The 20,992-nt window shown below is 28.6% G+C and overlaps 1 protein-coding gene across 2 annotated transcripts in view; it reads left to right on the top strand.

Moving 5' to 3' along the window:
* LOC122534546 (protein 60A) overlaps window positions 1-20,992 on the top strand; it is an 84,045-nt gene that overhangs the window by 33,533 nt on the left and 29,520 nt on the right. For both annotated transcript variants that reach the window (XM_043665302.1, XM_043665303.1), the window contains exons 2-3: window positions 5,805-5,991; window positions 18,160-18,314. In XM_043665302.1, coding sequence (XP_043521237.1) covers window positions 5,805-5,991; window positions 18,160-18,314 — 342 coding nt within the window. The remainder of the gene's footprint in view (window positions 1-5,804; window positions 5,992-18,159; window positions 18,315-20,992) is intronic.

The raw sequence follows: 20,992 nt of genomic DNA, 5'->3' as shown, positions 1-20,992 counted from the left end.
CTCCCTTCTTTTCGGCGTTCTCGTTCGCTTCTGCTCCTCGTTCTAGTCTCTCCTCCTCCCCACCTCTCCGTGGCGGAATCTCAGCCTCCACGGGAGAAACATTAGGCATTACTTAAGGGCCACGACTTAAGATCCTCCGAACCGTAGCGGAGGAAGGGTACCCGCTGTTGGCTTCCCTTTTACTCTCTGTGTTCGAGGCGCTCGCTTTGGCGGTAGAAAAAAGGACGATTTCACGCTGCGAATTGTCCACGGCTCGTTCTCGGGGGCCTCTCATTTACGAAGGTAACGATTCCCTTATCGATCTCGTGCCGGAACGGGGATAGCCGGTTATCGGTGTCGGCTATAAGCTGCCTGTTGCCTGCTGCACCAGGCTATCCGCCCTCCTCCTCTTCTTCTTCTTCTTCTTCTTCTTCTTCTTCTTCATCGTCGTCCGACTATCCGACGATCTGCCGATCCTCGCTTCGAATCTCGGACCCAGCCTGCTCGCCGGACCACGGACGATCCATTCGAGGATTAAGATGTGACTGGAACGAGCTCGGTTCGTTGTTTCGGGGAAAATTGATTTGCAGTCAGTTTAGCGTGAATGATGGAATTACCGTTGGCTGCTGGAACCTGGCTGATCGATGTTTGCTGAAAGTCGGATCGCTACTTGGGATGATATACTCTTTTTTTCTCTACCGATTAATTGGAACCTCGCTATGAACTATCATATATCTGGCTCTGCATTCTTCCTCTTGTCTTTTTTATTCTCTTTCCTTTCTTTCCTTTTCGTTTCGTAATCTGACTGATTTGCACGCTCGAATAAAGTCTTAAATTTATTGTGTTCGCGAAAATTTGTGTTAGTTGTCTGACAACTGGCGAGGAGCCAGAATCGTAAATGACGTATGTATCAAAATTTTTTAACCTCCAAGTATCATTGGACTTTGATAATTTAAAATTAAATTACTGAAATTTTCGGTATTTAACTTTAGCTTTTGTTTTTCATTTTCCACAATAGAGATTAATATAATAATAATATTCAATTAAATGAAAAATTGATTTAGAACTTTAAAATGTATTGTTTAAGTCTCCAACGTTGTATGACACTAGTTAGGAGTTGATATAAAAGTAGAAATCATAATACATTAATTTTAACACTGATATTCATCGGTTTGAATGTTATAGATTTTTAGAGTTTGTCATAAATAAAAATAAGTGATGAGGAATATCAATAAACGGCAAAGTACATACTAGCATTTTCACCTTTCTCACAATGAAATCCAATTTTATCTACCTTGTGACATCCTAAAAATTAAAATGAATTATTTACTTACAACGTTCACTATTTCATATAACATATTTATGATGCATTTATAATATATACTTTGATACTAAAAGAACAGTTCTTTTTCACATTTTGGTATGTTTAGAACATCTATATGTTCTAAAATTTGTGTAAAAATAAATAGAAATTTGATATGTTCAAAATGAAAGTTATATTAATCTCAAATCATGTCTCGATCACAGAAATCAGAAGATCACAGAAGATTTATATTGGAATAGCAATTTTTTTTTACATAATCAGAATGTAATAATGCAAATTTTGAAAAGTAGAAATAAATAAATGTTGAAGGATTTACAAAGTTTATATTGAGTTTCGATTTTCGCATTTACATTTGTTGTACACAATTATACACAATTTATACCATGTAAACTATTTGTTCCATTAAAATTATCAGTTGATGAAAACAAGTTAATATATCGTAATAATTATATTAATATATTGTTATATTGTACAATTATGTAGTCTACTATATAAGTCATTATTACATAATTATTATAATATATAGTGATATATAATTAATATAATAATAATACAATTACTATAGTAAATTTGAATCGTTTGTTAAAAGAGGGGTATTTTCATGGCATAAATCGTTTTTGCCACAAAAAATGATTTACACTTATTTTGAATACTTCATATATCAAAGAAAATTAAAATTTAATTTAATTTATTTCTATAAGATAAAAGTCTTTTTAATATAAAGTACACTATACGAAACAAATAGCAATAAGATAAAAAAACATAGTCAATTGACACATAGAGTGATGCATCCGGTGAATGAACATCCTCCATAAAAGTTTTTCTTCTTATCTATTACATTAGTTATCTATTATATGTTGTGTTACATTCAATAGTCATTCTTATGACATTCCACGAGTTCAAAATAAGTTTTGTTATTTGCCATTTACAATTTGTATTTTGAGCTACGTTTGATGATATTATGATAAATTTGTATTTAAAGTTATTTAGATGTTTGTTAAAAAAAAAAAATACCGTATGAATAACGAATTTGAAAAGTTTTTCTCTCTGTGTCGTCATATTCATGTGCATTTGTTGCAAAATACATTTCAAAAATTCGAACTTGTCTTCGAGAAACAAAAGATAATACACAATCATTTTCTCCGGGAGTGTATGTCAAATCAGTAATCTTAATTATAATGAAGAAGAATGTGCTTTATTGTTTGTACATATTACAGAGTTTTTTTATATATACATAATTTGTAGTTTGTACTTTTCAGTTTCGTTAATGATCGAATTCTGAAATTATGTGAGAAAATGCGTAGAAGCGTGTACAGAAACAAACAAGGTTCATATTCAACATATAAAAGAGTAATGTCGAGGTAAAGATAAAATTCTGTGAAAGTTTTGTCTTACTAATAGAAAACTTCAAAATTTTCATAACTTTGAAATTAATTGTTTTTAGAGTAATTGTTTATTAAGATCTTTTTGATGAGCGTATTACACGCTCCTGAAGTTTAGTTTTCAATTTTTAGAAACACCTTGTAATTTTCATAAATTTTAATAATTTTATTATGTTTTATCGCGAATCGTGTACAAGAAGAGCAATATTTTCAAAAATGCATTAAAAATTAACATTTCGGGAATGAAATGGTTGTTGAGGAATTTAGATAATATCTAGCAGGATAATTATAGAAGGAAGGTTTGAATTGTTGCGTCAGTTTTTTCAAATTTATCGTAATTAAACAGGTTACTCAGTTCATCGAAAATTGATGGCATTTTACTTTCCTGACTGTTTTCTTTTCTGAAATCATTTTTTGTGGTTGAATAGAAAGAGTGGCGGTGATCTACCTCAAAATGAACAAATAATTATTTTTATCAGGCAGTTGCAGAAGAGAAAAATGACAAGATGTAAGATTTTTAAAAATAATACATCTTTAATTTTTAAGAATACTTAAAAAGACGAATTCGATATTACGAATATAATATTTCATCAAACAAGAGAAGAGTTTGCGATTATAAAACTTAGGTTATAGAATTGTTAATTTATCAATGTAAAAATTTGTAAAAGTCATTTTTATAGTTAGCAACTAAATAAGCAGTTTCAAAAAGTTCAGACGTTACTATTTAACGGTAAAATAACCGGCTGAGAGAGAGAGAGAGAGAGAGAGAGAGAGAGAGAGAGAGAGAGAGAGATATTTATCAAAATATTCCAGACACAAATCATTGTATTTAAATGATTAAAATAAATGGATTTATACAATTACGTCTAGACAACAATCAATATTAATTTTGACAAAAATATCCGTATCTTTTAAGCAATTGTAAAAAGAGGAAATTGACAAGTGTGATTATTTTAGTATTAAAGTTTGATAATTGCAACTATTTTGACAATTGAATCAAAAATAATATGCAAAGTTTTTTATTACTTTATCCTTTTGTATTTATATGAATATTGTTATATTTTTTATTATTATAATATTTTATTTGAAAAATTCTTAATTTTGAGCTAAACGTGAAAATATTATTGTCTCACTTTGCTAGTAAAAGCTCTTTACATATTGAAAATATTTTTATTTTGTTGAAACGAAATCACGATTGAGATATACGTGCACCTAAATTTAACGATCTTAACAGCTGAAGATTATTTTGGTCTTCATGCAACTATAAGCGGTACATTTTTTACCACATGAATTATTGAACACAAAAAATTTGGTGTTGAATGAATTTTTAGGTAATTTTAATCTGGACCTTGACTTTCATAATTATCTGGATCCAATTTTAAATATGCCTGGAGAGCGAGCTCTAGTGAAACCTGTACTTATATTTTATTTATTTTATCTATTTGCTAAAAATATTGCAATATAAAACGCATTGATTTGAAAACAATATGACGTTTCTTTCATTTTTATTTCTTTTAATAAACCTATATCTATTATACTTCTCACATAGATCAAAATACTCCACCGTTTGGAAATCCTAATACTTTTTACTTTCAATATTCAGATGATAAATAATTGCACGTTTAAGTTTATAATACGATTGTTTATATATTAATGTTTTACAGATTTCTGATTGTACGAATCATTATTTCATTTTTCAGTTTTGAATTAAATGCAGTTTTTTCTTATGCTAAAACTTTTGAGCGGATATTTATATATAAAATGTTGGATCAATACAAACATCTAAATCTTTATTTTTGGGGATATTAAAAAATATTTGGAATATATTCGTTGAGCTTCTTCGAAGAAGAATATCATAGAATAATATTTCTTTCTGAAGAAATTTTAAGATAACGTTAAGACATTGAAAATCAAATATTTAACTTTACTTTACAAAAGTTTATCTGTATAGAAATTGCTACAAACATATAGATAGATAAGTCCAGCTTAATCTCTATTATTTTCTATAAAAGAATATAATACTGTCATTTGCATGATTTATATCTGTTAACTTGTAAAATTATATTCCCTCAGAACCATTTTAGTAGTGTAATAAACTAGTGTAATAAACAGTTTCAACAATATTTCAGATTCTAGTTTTGAGCTGGTCTGTACGTATAAAATTATATTACATACTCTTTATGATTAAAATTCCTTTTAGTAATAACTTCATAAAGCGAAATGCGATAACTATTAGCGACGATAGCAAAGTATTAATTTAATAACTAACGACTAGTTAATCAACATCGTTATTTCTTAAAAGTACTGCGTATACGCAAAGCTCGAAACAAGTTTGCGTATATGTATGTTTCCCGGTGTGTGAAACACATTGCAAGCAAATTAACAAGAATATTACTAATATCAATGTTCTTCTTTGGAGTATTACTTACTTACTTTCGAACGTATATTTTAGTGTTTATAGTAAACAAAAACAACCTGTCATTACACGTATAGTATAGCAAAAGAATATGTTAATGTTCATATGGTGAGATATTAATTTAAATATTATATTATTAAACTAAAACGAAATACGAACGCAATACCCAAACCTTTGGCAGTGTACATTTTCCAATCCAACATCGTAAACGATTAATCAGACGAGCGTTCTTTTACTTGAATTTATATTCTGTACATCGGTTTTTATTATTCCCCGCTTTCTAACCACTTTCAAACTATACACCATTGTGTAACCATAGATAAGTAACCATCCACTTCGGTTATTTCCTTTCTACTACTCTCATTGACGGTTCCCCATTATACCTATGCGATGCATTATGTCTTCGTGTTATCGTTTGCTGACATCGTGGTACGGCGGAAAAAAAAAAAGCTTCCTTTCGTCTTAAAATCCGGCGACGCTTTTACGTAGGTAAGATGATCGCCGAAGGGACGTTTACGAATGTTGTTCCAGCTATCTATATCCGGCCGAAGGATAAATGAGTAAAAACGATTTATCCCGGGTGAACGGGCTAATTGCCACCCGACAATCCTGTCATAAATCTACGTTTACATTCCGTTTCGCCTCAATCGCTTTGGTTATTGCCGGTTAATGAGACGCTTCTTTTTTTTTTCTCGACCTACAGATCATCATGTTCCCGGAGTGAGGCATGAGCGCGGCAAAAGGCTATGGTTTGACGTTTCCGAGGTACCACCCGGGGAACACATAATCAGTGCGGAGCTTAGGCTCTATCGCAGCATGGATGTGAAAAATTGGAGAAAAAATGGATCGTACATGATTACGGCTTATCGGGTCTTGAAAACCGAGAATGGGTGAGTCTTTGAGGCCTGAAAGAGGCTTGTTTGCATGTGAGGCGATTTACTAGCGCTGACACGGATTATCCGCTTTCTGCGAGGATTACAACTGGGTATCTCTTAAGAAAATAGTCCTTTTTAACTCTTTAAGAGTTTAAGCGTAGTAGTTGCCATGATTTTTCAGATTTTTCATTTTTCATAACACGAGTAAAAATTGCACAATTATTGAGAATTGTCAGAAGATCTTTTCCTCATTAAGAGATTCATTGAATCACTCTGGCTTTCGTAAATGTATCGTAATGCAAGTTTTTATTTGAAGAAACGACAGACATGTTTTGAAGAAAAAGTTGCGCGAGGATTGTAAGAAAATTTGAATAGTAGAATTACCAGAGTGATTTGTAATTTTTCATCGAAATTTATACTCATACATTTTGTATTTACTTATCATTTATATATTTTACATATTTTATATTTATATTCACAATAATTTTTTTCTACTTTTTGCACTTTTATTTCTATGACACAAGTTTTATGTTATATATTATAGTTATTTTAGGCAATTTTAGTGTTAAAGAAACAAATTATTTATATTGAAAATTTTAACTTGTCACTAAAAGAATAAAAATATTGTTAGTATAATTTCATAGAGTTGAACAGAATTGGACAATGATCGATTATTAAATGTAATCGTAGTAATTGCAATCATTAATCAATTAATCATTATTAAAATAAATCTCGATTAATTTTTGTAATTTGTAGTCAGTAGTTTTTAAATCGTTAAGTGATTAATTTATATTTTATTATGATTTATGACGTGTTACTTTCAAACTCTAGTATATTCTTGGCATAAGAACGAATACGTATCGTAATGAAGAATCTCAAAGTTTTGATCATTCTTCAAACACTGCTTTATCAGTCCATTTTTAAAATCTATCTTTGTCATGTCATATGAAAGATTAATCAACAAATCAAGAATTATATACATCAAACTTTCAATTGTAGTTGATGAAAAATTTTTTAAATATTTGCAACAAATTCTGATGAAATTGAAGAATTGCACACTTTGCAAAACAATGCAAATAATAAACATGTAGCTTCCACAAAATATACATAGTGTTATCGATAGAAATAAACTACATACCGATACAATCATAATCGAAAATACAATTATTTTATAATTAACGATTATTAAATTAATCATGACATTCGATTTTGATTACTTCTCTTATTCATTGATCAATGATTATTCATTATTTGATAATCAGTATTAATCGTGATTAATATCCTGATTAATCATAATTGTTGATCATTATTCAGATTACGTTTACCAATTCTGATTTCATAATAATAGAAATTTTAAAATTTCATAAGAATAGAGTCAGATTTTTAGAAATAGTTTTTTTCAAACAATGTTTAGAGAAAAAATTCTTGTTCAATCAAGTAATGCAAATAAATATTAAATATAACACGTAATATTCGCAAAATATATATTAATAAATATATATTATATATATTATTATATAATATTATATTATATATTATATTAATATATTAATTATATATATTAAAAAAGTATATATTAGTTCGAATTTTTCTGCTCTATTGGTATTTACTAAATTTACACAATTGAAATCCGTCAGCACAAAACTTTTCTCATTATCATGCATAAATAATTGAATACACATATCAATTATACATATAATGTAATTCCATCAAAAGGTTAATATTTTGTTGTATTGATATATTAATTTCTCTACTATTAATTTTTTACATTTTACTATAACTGAATAGTCCATTAAATTTAATTTGAAAACAAAAAATATACCTGTACATGTATGTGTCGTTCTATATTCGTTTTTAATAAATAATTAATACTTATAAAATTTATATAAACTTTTTGAATATGACTAAAGACCAAAGACGCATATTTTCATTCTTTTAATAGTTTTAGTATTGAACAAATATACTTTAAGTCACATAATTGAGATATTTTTGCAAAATTAATTTTCAGCCGCTTTTTTATTTATTCAAATTAATCTTGTATTAATCGCTATTCTACTAGCTGCACTACATTTTAGATTATATTTTAAATTTTCTATTATTTTGTAAAGTTGTAAATTTTAAACGATAAATTTACACATTAAAATATGTAAAATATGTCATATGAAATTGCGTGAGAAGCATACTTGATAATGAAAAATTATCGATAATTTACATTGTAATAACTTTATAAAAAAAAATTATACATCAATCAACTTAGTGTCATTTTAAAGCGTCATCTTAAGATCTTTATTTTGACAATCGTGAGTTTGTTTGCTTCAAAGATTGTAAAAATTGTAAAAATTCGAATATTCTTAAGAAAAATTTTTGTTCGTGAATAGTCACTATTAGCCTTGAGCTTTAAAATGAGATCAAGTTGATTGTTACATGATTTTTTTTTACAAAGTTATAACAGTTTAAATTAAACGCAATTTTTCATCGTTACTGGTACTGTATGTCCTATATACTTTAGTTTGTATATAAGAGTTGTATGTATATAATTGAAGAAAATGTTCAATACAATACCGTTTTATGTCTCAATACACTGTGTGCCAATTATTTCTCGAATAGTTTCAAATCTGTTCTAAATCGTTTCTTGTAAATCGTGCATTGATTCACTTGAATTGAATTTTACACAATAGATTTTAAATTGAATCAAAAATAAAAGTTCAATAGATCGATAGATATTTTTTGCAAATATTAGATAAAAGATTTTGGCATTCTACATGCAATAGCATGTATTAAGGCACTACGTGAATACATTAAATGTTTTTTTCAATCGTTTACAACTGAGAATATTTGTAGATTAGAAATTATAGATTATAGATGTCGAATACAGATTCATATGACCTTATTTTTATTTATTTTATTCTAAATATTCATCACCCAAAACATGCATGCATGTTACAATTAAATCAAAAAGATTAATTTGAATTGTATTTTACAATATTGTACTATTTCACAATAATTTAGGACTATACATCTATCAAATTTCAAATATTTAAACCAAGAACGAAATACTTTTAAATGTTTTATAGATTTTAATTAATTTATCAGTTCAACTAGATCATTTCTAAATTACTGATAATGTTCCTTACATTTGCTTAAAAGAACATGTAAGTAAACTGAAAATACGATTGACAAATGTTCAAATCTATGTATAATTATCCTGTGTACAACTTTAATTCATAATGTATGGACATTGTTGTATAAATTTTGAAAAAATAACAATATTTCTTAAATTTGTTTGTTGAAAATATACACACACATATATATAAATATATAAATATATATATAAATAACAATATTTCTTAAATTTGTTTGTTGAAGATACACACACACACACACACACACACACACATATATATATAAACTGAATCAAAAAATCACTATTATTATAAATACAGTAAAGTGTACAAAATCTTTCTATTACCATTGTAGTTACAATTTTATTCGCTTTATTGATAACACATAGTAATTGATTTTCGTGATGAATGAACTGGCCATAAATAACAGAAGTTACGTTTTCTGTTACGCTTTATCTTCACAGGAAGCACCATTGGAGAGATGTTTTAGAAAAGCGTGACTAATCTTTTTCTGCTTCCCACTATCCCTTTGTCTGAAGAGAACATATTTGATGGTGGCGATTACGTATTTTTTTCTCTCGCAAGTTTCTAATGAAATTTTCCTTCCCTGAATGTCGTTGTCGTGTCGACAATTATAGGAGGTCCGCTTCTCGGAAAAATGTTTCAGGTATTGCTTCTACCTGCAGCTAGTTCCACTCGCTGCTATTTTAGGGTGAGTAAGAGTGGTTGATAGTTCCGAGATGATCTTTAACCGGTGAACAAGGAGAGAGTGGGAGAACAGGGAAAGGTTCCGTCGTGGAAAAACGGTATTCTTTTTCTTCTGTGTTCTTCCGTTGTTGGCGAGCCAGATCTCACCCGGGTGGGTGGCTAGACCAATTTCGTGTTCCTTCGGGCAGAGTCCGTGGTTTTTGACATCGTCATCGTGCCTCTAATTAGGCCGTCCTTAAGTCGCCGAAAAAATCTCAGGTATTTGTTCTACCTGTGAGAGTTTCGGAGACCAGTTCGCTCGTCTCCTTTTGATTCTACCTCCCTCATTCATGTCCAGGGCTGTCTACCGACGCACGAACATCGATTCCTTTCTAGAATCATTCTGAAAATTCGTCAATAGTCAATTATTTTAGATCATCCTATGAAGAAATAAACATAAATCGAAATAAAACGGCAAAATTTGCTTTTAGATCTTCACCTCTTACGCTGAAATGACGTGTCACGCACGTGTCGAGAATTTTTTGTCCCAAAATTGCAATATTTTCTCAGTTTTAAGTATATTTAAGTCACTCGGCCAAAACGAATAATAAATTTATTACTTCTGAATAATTTCTATCCAGTGATGTCATACCGACGAGCTGGAAAAAAAATGAAAGCAACGAATTATTGTATACGGTTTGGTCACTCGTTATGGTCCGCAATCAGTTGCCAGCGCAAGTGGTTAACCTCTTGCGCTGGAATGACGTGCTACGTCGAGAACTTTTTGTCTCAAAATTGCAATATTTTCTCAGTTTTAAGTATATTTAAGTATAACTCGGCCAAAACAAATAATAAATTTATTACTTCTGAATAATTTCTATCCAGTGATGTCATACCGACGAGCTGGAAAAAAAATGAAAGCAACGAATTATTGTATACGGTTTGGTCACTCGTTATGGTCCGCAATCAGTTGCCAGCGCAAGTGGTTAACCTCTTGCGCTGGAATGACGTGCTACGTCGAGAACTTTTTGTCTCAAAATTGCAATATTTTCTCAGTTTTAAGTATATTTAAGTATAACTCGGCCAAAACAAATAATAAATTTATTACTTCTGAATAATTTCTATCCAGTGATGTCATACCGACGAGCTGGAAAAAAAATGAAAGCAACGAATTATTGTATACGGTTTGGTCACTCGTTATGGTCCGCAATCAGTTGCCAGCGCAAGTGGTTAACCTCTTGCGCTGGAATGACGTGCTACGTCGAGAACTTTTTGTCCCAAAATTGCAATATTTTCTCAGTTTTAAGTATATTTAAGTATGACCCAGGCAAAATAATAAATTTATTACTTCTGAATAATTTTTATCCAGTGATATACCGACGAATTCTAAAGAAAAAGAAAGCGACGAATTATTGTATACAGTTTAGTCACTCGTTATGGTCCGCAATCAGTTGCCAGCGCAGGTTAAATATTGTTGGATAGCTATAATAATTTGATACAGGCTTAAGTTAACTTAACGATAAGTTAGTTTACTTTTAATAGGTATTCTATGTTTTACGTCACAAGTAACATTCGCTACTTACTCTTTCCATGTAAAGTATGAAACGTAAAGCTAAAATAAGTACTCTAACGAACTAATTGATTCAAACAATATTCCTCATTTATGTTTTCATTTCGAATTCAATTATTTGTATCTCTTTACTGTGTACTATTTCCTGAACTTATTCGAAGTGATTATTACGAATAAGTAATAAGTAAGATTATTATTTAGTAAGTAAAATTATTCTTAAATTATGAATTTCATTTTTATTTAGTACATCAACATAGAATTAAGAAGTTTCTATGTAAGTTATATTTTAAATATTTTGGAGTTATTTGGAGCTATTAAAATACCATCCGAGTTTCATTTTTACTTGGTTAAGCTATTTAATATTTCAATTAAATTAGATCTTATATCTTAAAGCTGACAATAATTTTTTGGCCAACTTCTTACTTATATCTTACATCTCCCTTTAAGTATCTTTACAATTAGACGACCATGATTTCGTCCATTCCGTTTGTACGTGCGTGTAATTAGATTTCGCGAAAGAACGATAAATGAAAGGCTCGACGGTTCCAGCAAGCATTGTAAACTGCTCCGTCTCCGAGTCCACGTGTCCGCTTCTCAAGCGAAGAGAGACCACCACATACCGGATGGCGACAGCTAGTCTAGAGCCATCCCTGTCTGATACCTCCGTAGACTTTGGTACTGTGACCTGACCGATATACAGGCCCCGACAGGAAATGCTATTCCGTAAATTGAAGTAAATTAGCCGTGGAGACGGGCTCCGAGCGAGGAGTTAAGAGTACGAGTTACTTGGTGTGCCTACGCAGTTACACGCACACAGCCACCTCCTCCTTCTACCTTTTTTTTCTTCGGCTTCTTCCGTCAAACTCGGTGCGTGACGCATCCTCCTCCACCTCTTTATCCTCCTCCACCTTCTGGGTCCAGCCGAGACAAGCTGGCGACTCTGGTTTCTCACGTGTGCGCACCAGGTTTCCATAAGAGATCCACTTGTGGTAGGGATGCCAGAGCGGCGTCAGCTGTCTCTGGACCACGATAGGGAAGACTCATCTGACGAAAGTCAGACAGTAACACTTGCCAGTAACGAGCTTCAGGGTCTCGTGCTTCTAGTCTCAATTAGGAATTCATGAATTTTTCTCACTTGCCAGTATTTCTTGAATGGCTGTTCTCCGTTTCGCTGGTTCACGGAGTTCAAAAGGAAGCTTCAGTTGTTAATCGACGAATTAACTCATCACTGGGATTCCAATCTCTCGAGTAGATAATTTTTTTTTTTTTCATTTACAAATCAATTATTTCTTTAAGATGCTGCGTCGTTTTCATTAAGAACAGAATTCATAATTTCATAATTTCATCTACGAAAACCAAGCCTGACCAGAGTACAATCGATTGTTTGTACTTTAATTTTAGAAGCTTTTGATTAAAAAATATTTCGACTAGAGTAAAATGGAAAAATTATGATAATTTATAAAATTATAATTGGCAAGGTAAATAATTGTATTATATGTGTAATTAAATTGATGAATATTTAAAACAGGGGAAATGTTTAATAAAAATTTTATTTATACATACATATATAAGATATCAATAGACTTTTTTCCGTCCGTTATTGTACATTTTGATTGATCGAAAAGTTTTGTAATTCCCATTTTTTCAATTAAAAACATGCTGAAACCACAAATTAATTTTATATAAAATATTTTTTTTAAAATTAAAATTCTTGTTTCCTTTTTTTCAAAAACTATTTGATACAGTATCTTTCTATAAATTAGATGAGATACATCTTAAAAACTTTGTTCAAGTTTGTTATATTATTTATTATTTATATATTATTTGTGTATAACTTCAGTTCATGTCTTACTTTGAATATAAGAGATATAATGAGAATTTGGGTAGAAAGTGAGTACTATTATGTACATTAGTTTAATAAATATTCATTTTACTTGAAATTTATTTCGAATAAATAAAGTATTCAACATCAAGAAACTCACTGTTCTCAATATTAAGATAAAATTAAAACTATTAATATTAATATGTAAAAGTAATGATGTTATTCCAGTTACAATTCTTTGAATCGTTGAATTTATTTATTTAGGATTTTTTCTGTAATTTTCTGTAATTTTCTATTTGGAATTGTATACCATTTTTGGCAACTAAAATTTATTAAAGTTGAAGTAACAGCTTACAGATAGATCAATTCTTTGAAATTTCAAAACATTACAGAATCTAATATAAAAGTGAAGTATAATGAGGAAAAGAATATTAAGTATTTTTTAGAGTTTCACAACCAAAATGTTATACGGAAAATTAATAATAATGTAAATGACTAAAAAAATGTAAACGAAATGACGCATTAATGCAATCATTAACAATAGAACTAATATGGTCAGTATGACCAATTTATAATTTTTCATGGAAATTTTGTAGATTGACAGAGTTTTCAAATATTTGAATAATTTTAGCTATAATTATATTTTAGCTATAATTTCTGATATAATTATTTAAATTTATTAATAGTTCTAATAATTTCTGCTATAATTAGTTAAATTTATTTATAGCTATTATAGCTATTATTTGTAACTCATTTATAGCATATGTGCTGCAAATTATTCATAATTTAGAATTTTAAGTTAAAATAAAGTAGAAATATCAAATTGTAAAATTTGAATTATTGTAAAGTTTAAGTTATGTTCAATGTACAGATATGCACTTGTATAATAATAATTTTCATATACACGGTTCTTGCATTCAACCTTTGCCAGTATGTTTGAACAAAAATATGAAATGTGAGAAACACTCTTTTGTATGATAGATTTCACAAAATTAAAACTAAAATATACATAAATGGGTTAATATTTTTTTTTTATAGAAAACGTCCAGATTAATTATAATTCGAAATTATATGGTTCTATTTAAAGAAATTAAGTTGAAATGAAATCTCAGAACTCCACCTACAGAACCATTAATAACAAGAATAAGAGACATAATATGTCTCTTTATATCAAATAACATTTAGAAGAACGTTTTTCTTGTAACTTCAATTCCTTGTGAGATATTACACCGTATTCACTTAAACGGAACACACTGTATATACATTTGTATTATTTTCCTATCAATTGTTTTCCTATTCACATTTTGCATTCAACAAATTGTTAAGATTCCATCAGTATGTGTCATTGAATAATGGTATTCAATTTGCCATGGAAATAATGTCCTGTTTATCACGTTATAACAGCTGCACTTTGAAATTCAAATACACATCTCAGGAAAGTTAAAAATTGATTGATAACTACGTGGTTCTTCGTCAGTTGCATAGCTACGAGGCTAAAATATATTCAACTCAATGCTTTGCTATTCAAGAATTCATTCTCAAACGAAGAAAAACAATTTAACAGCCGCATCTGTTAGAACACATTAAAAAGAATTAATTTCAATAAATATTTTTGTGTCATATGAATGTGAAACATATAATTATATTATTTAAATTATTTCTGGGAAAATGAATAAATTTTACATTCGGGGAATTCACAAACTGTGGAAACTACTAGGGATAAATTAAATTGTTTCGTTAAATCTTTTTTTTTACAAAAATGTTTTTAAATAAGTAGAGATGATTAAATTGCTATTAAGTTATAATTGATAATAAGATGTAGGAAAATTAAACGTACACTTATTAAATATTCGTGCAGAGATAAAAATATATTTAAATCAATGAATATTAAACGTACCAAGGAAATTTTAAAAATTCAAAGAATTGATAAATATCGATATAATATAATATGATTAGATTAGAAATTTCATTCCTACTCCTGTTAAATATTATAATAAGTATTCTAATTACGAATATTTTATTTATTTTTTAGTATTCTATGCAGTGTATATTTTTTACGCCTTTAAATTTCCTATAAATACATAAAAATTTGCATTCTAATGCTACGTAATATTTTAGAATTTTATTAGAATTTTTTTTTTTATCTGTAGAAGAAAATAAATATAATAAATTTCATACATTGTAAATTTATAATGCTTATCAATTTATTAAACGCGAATTTATGAATGTATTAATTAAATCTATTGCATAAAGACACTTCTAAATCAGACAAGATTAACTAACAAAAGAGAATCCCAGTAATTCAAAAAATTAGTAAATATTAATATAATATTATGATATTTTAATATGATAAAAATTCATTAAATATTTCCAAAGATAAAAAAGAACGAAAAGAAACAAAAAAATATAAAAAGAATTTCCGTATTTATAGGGAAATAATCCTTACTGTGAAAAATCTTCTCCAGTGAAAAATATATATGTATGCAGGAACGTCAAGTATTCGTCCTGCGTCTGTGTACATTTTTAGCATTCCCAATTATCCAATTATGGGAATGAGATAAATGCGTTTCTCGGGAAAAAGATAAATGCGTCGTTTAAGAAATGTCTTTGACCGTGGAGATCGGAGATGAGCCCGTTCGCTCAATGAACAATGATTATGTGTGTTTCACTGAAATCTTATTGACACGAGCCACGTGCAAGATGAATTTGCACGAATCGTCAAGTCACCATCGAGAAGGAATCACGGCGAATGGTCGCGCAAGCTTCCTCGGTGTGTATCTCAGTTACATAAGAATCAGTGGTTTCCTACTGATCGATTTTATCGATGAATTGCGCGACTTAAAGCCGTGCAACGATTCCTATTAGAGAAACAATATACGTCTTTGACCATACGTTCGTTCCTGGTTTTTGCTGATTAACATTCTTGATGCTTATTTGTTAATTGCCCAAATATATATATATATATATATTGTACATAAAAATGAATGATTAGATGAAAATATTTTCTGTCGCGTATAATAGAATATGCTTTTTTATCTTGACATATTTTGTCTCTCACTCGCAAAAATTTAATTTTTATTATAAATTGTTAATAATTATAAATGCAAATAATTAAGATAAAAAGTAAATAGTTAATCTTAATTCTAAAATTTGTATATTTTGACTTAAATTAAATTAATTAATCTCAAATAAATTATTGCAATGACGGAATTGGTATTTTAATTTTGATGTATATGTTAAGTATCTTATGTATTTTCAATGATAACTAACATTCTTAGACATGAATATATATATTAAGGTTAGAAACAAATAATTATTTCTTATTTCTTGGTCTTATTTATTGCACGTGTATTTTTAGATACTAATAGAAGTGGACAATATTTTGAAATGCTCGAAAAAAATAACATTTATGATTAGTCTACCTTTGCATCTTATAATGATATTTATATGAAATAAAAAAAACTAAAAATTTACATACATGTCAATACCTCTTAAGAGATCAAATAAACAAAATATAAATTTTTAGTTCGTTATCTGAACAATTACAAAATGATCATATAATTAATTATAACAAGAAATTCTATTTGGTGTAGATATTTTGAAGACTGAAAACACTTGCAGAAATATGTTATTAAAAAGAAATACATCTATATTTAAATTAACTGTATTAATATATAAAAGCAGATATATTACAGTATTTTAATATAAATTTTAATATAAATGTTTAATTCTCTTTGATTGATGTATTATGATATTGCTATCTTAACATAAATTTGTTATTTTTTTACTGTTTCTATAATTTATATTTTGATTATGCGTGTTAAATTTTTAAAAGCTAATAATAATATGATTTAATAATGAAGTTAATCGTTTCACAAGTGTTAATCATTATGGAATTGTTTCATTATTTGAAAATTTATTTATCATTATTTTTTATGTTCAAGTTATTTCTGATATCATTTCAAGTAATGACATTTGTATCCAATAATTGTATCAGCGAATCGGATATTTCAAATATAACTTAGATTTCTAATTCATAGGTTTTACAGGCAAATGGCAAATAATAGATTATAAACCTTATTTTAACTAATTTTCGCATTTTATAACTAAGATGTTCAGATATTTACGCACGAATAGTATCTAATATGGACAGTTAATAATGCTGTTAATAGTACTTATTAACAATTCATAATTTTGCATAGGATAAGAAAATATTTGAAGTTTCATTTGAGGAATTATAGAAATTTATGGAGCTATTGAAAGGGGAGAGAGAGAGAGAGAGAGAGAAGATGTTTGTTTTGATCAGCGAGTTAATTTCCTTGTAACTCGTGTATTTTCTGTTCGCTGTCCACACAATTGCGTGTTAACGTAATGAATAACGTAAGTTTTCCTTGATGTATGCAAGGAAAATTGCAGAGATATTAGTGACACTAACAAGCATTTAGCACTTAATGCGTTGCAATGCTTATAGCTTATTGTTAGTCATGAAGTAACATTAGCACTAAAACAGAATATTTGATAAATTTTGTTTTCAAAATTTGACTCTATTTTGCACATTATTTTGCTTGGCTATATATATAATTTATTATAAACATATTAGAATTTTAATTATTATATATTTCTTATTATATGTTTACATTTTAATTTAATTATAAATTATTTTAATCAAAATTTGTAAAATTTTGCAAATTAATAAAGTTAAGTTTTCAAAACTGTGTCAAATATCTATTATCATAAATTTAATTATATTATCAATTCTAAATTTTTCAAGTAATTAATAAATGGGAATAGAATTGGATATGCAAAAAATAAAGTAGAGAATAGAGTTAGGATATTAAATGGATTTAAGTTAAATCAATTTTTCTAATATGATAAGATTTTTTTTCTTTTATATAGATATGTAACGTTACATTTTAAAATTGAAATTTTCATAATTGTATTAATTTTCACAATTCATATGATTGTATTTTTTCACATTGTAGGACAAGAGAGTTACAATACGTAGACGCAGTTAATACGACGGCAGGAAAAGAAGGATGGTTGACATTAAATGTTAGTGAAGCTCTCGATCATTGGGTGAATAATCCTGATGGAAACAAGGGATTGTATCTGTCAGTACATCCCGCAGATCGATCTGGTAAGTAAAAATTCATCATCTTGCAATTGCTTTTGACTTCTCTTTACAAGGTTTTATGATCTTTTGTCTATCTTTAGATCAAAGACTCAAAATAGTTTGGATCAAATAGATAGATATATTGCATTATATAAATTATACTAAGAATAAAATGCGAAGAAAATCTTTATCATGAGAAAGAATACGGAAACTAATTTAATATTTCACATTAATATATATTAAATAATATAATAATATATACATATATATAATTATATTAATTATAACAGTTTGTTAATTTAGTAAATTTAGTAAATGTAGTAAATTTATACTTACGTAAAGTTTTATATTACAAAGTAATTGAAAAGATAAACCATTTTCAATATAGCATAGGAAGTAATTAATTTTAAGATGTTCTGCCTGTGATTTATCTTTCGATGGTCTGCGAAATATCGTAGAAGCAAGTACATTCTGTGTATTTACTAAATTTTAGTGCTCAGTAATTGAAGCAGCACATATGTAATATATTATAGTAAGCATTTATAATTGTATTTAATTTTAAATTTTTATTTTTTTGAAGGGAGGTACTTTGATAAAAATTAACTTTGTTCTAACATTTTAAAACTGTTTTTTTTCATTTGTTTATGAAATTTTATATCGAATGAAATTTTACATTAGTGAATATATTCTGTGTGTGTGTGTGTGTGTGTGTGTGTGTGTGTGTGTGTGTGTGTGCACATTTTATACATACAATCACAAAATAGTTCATATACTCGATGAAAAATTGTCGATATTTTAAATTAATAATTTCGTGAAAAAAATTATACAAAGATCCAGTTAGTCTTTATTTTGACAATCTTAAGTTCGTTTTTTTTCAAAGATATTCTTGTTCCTGTGCCGTAGATGAGATGTAAAGATACTTTCCTTTCCGAAAATTGTAAAACTTCAAACATCCCTAAAGTCACTAAAAAAATTTTTTTCATAAATAGTTACACAAGTGGAAGCGTAGTGTGATGATTTTAGCAATATTTATAACATTTGATCAAGTCACTGTATGACTTGAATTTTTCAATATCCTTTAACACAATTTTTCAATGATTCTTAAATTTAAATACATTTTTTTTTGTTCTATATCTTCTAATGATTCTGTTCTGTTTCATCTTTGGAAGATTTAAATCTTCGTATGAATTCGTTGGATGAAAAAAAATAATTTTTATAAGAATCCACTGATTACTGATCCTCTACTATTACTGATTCTCTACTACTATTGATTTTTTTTTTCACATAATAGAAATTTATGATCAAGTGAGTAGATCTAAGGAGTAAAAGGTTTAATTGGAAATTTGATAAATGGAATTCCTATGATTGTTTTATTTGTTATAAATAGAAGCTCAAATTTTACAATTGTCGATCGAAACAAAAGTTCCATACGTTACAATTTCATTAAAATTCATAAAAATAAATTATGAAACCAATCACAAGTTTCGATAAAACAATTTAAAATAAATACATAGCAGATTTTTAATATATATTTTGAAAAATGTAATAAAAAAAGAAAGAAATGAAAGCTTGGTAAAAAATTATTTACGTGCTGAATATTACAAAAAGCACAATATTTTCTATATTTTCATATTAAATATAAGTTCTTTTTATAGTAAAAGTTTTTTTTATTTAAATTTAATTGATTTAATTGAAGAATAATTATAAGAAACATTAGTTTAAATTATCATTCAAATGTATTAATTTTATTATTTTGAATTTTTTAGAAATTAATTATATTGAATATTGAAAATAAATTTAAATTTATTAATTTTTTATATAATTGTAACTATATAAAAAAAGTGAGGATATAAAAAATTTCGATATAATGCTTTTTATTTAATATTTTATGCTGTAGTACTTTCGTTACCTATATCATGTTTATCACTTAGAGTATTGAATTTATATTTAACCACTTGTGCTGGCAACTGATTGCGGACCATAACGAGTGACCAATTCGTCGCTTTCTTTTTGAACTCGTCAGTATGATATCACTGGATAGAAATTATTGAGAAGTAATAAGTTTATTATTTGTTGTGCCTGTGTATTTGGTTATACTTAAAACTGAGAAAATATTGCAATTTTGGGACAAAAAAAATTCTCGACGTGCGTAGCACGTCATTCCAGCGTTAAGGGGTTGAATTTTTATACTTTAGAAATACTGAACGTAGATATAAACAATTTTGCGTTTCAAAATTTCCTCATCAAATTGAAAAACGCGAAGGAAGATTGTGTCATTATAGAATGCATATGGAATAGAATAGTGTACGATTAACGAGTAACAAGACGCGGCGCACGCTTCGTATTGAGCAATAGATCGTGGCTAATAAACGCTTCGGGGTCAGAAGTTCGACGTAATGAATTCCGAGCGTTTCTTGAACACCTGGCACAGCAGAGAAGGCAGCAACCTCCGTGGATGCATATACAGGTATATGCTTTCTCGAATGTACACCTGTTCCACACTCTCACTCCCATGCTGAAAAGCGTTTCTTGTTCTCTACACACCGTGTCTTCGGGCCTGTGTACGACTGATCGGCTAGCGATGGCTTCGTATCAGGCCTCCGCTGCCTTTCCACCTTTTCCGGTCCATTTCTCTTCCTTGGCATGCTCGCTCGTGCACACGCAGAACGATGGCGAGATCATCCGTCTATCTCGTTCAACCG

This window comes from Frieseomelitta varia, unplaced genomic scaffold (assembly GCF_011392965.1).
Source record: "Frieseomelitta varia isolate USP_RPSP 00005682 unplaced genomic scaffold, Fvar_1.2 scaffold_612, whole genome shotgun sequence".
Taxonomy (NCBI): domain Eukaryota; kingdom Metazoa; phylum Arthropoda; class Insecta; order Hymenoptera; family Apidae; genus Frieseomelitta; species Frieseomelitta varia.
The sequence above is the reverse complement of the archived record's forward strand: the minus strand, read 5'-3'. Positions and strand labels throughout refer to the sequence as shown.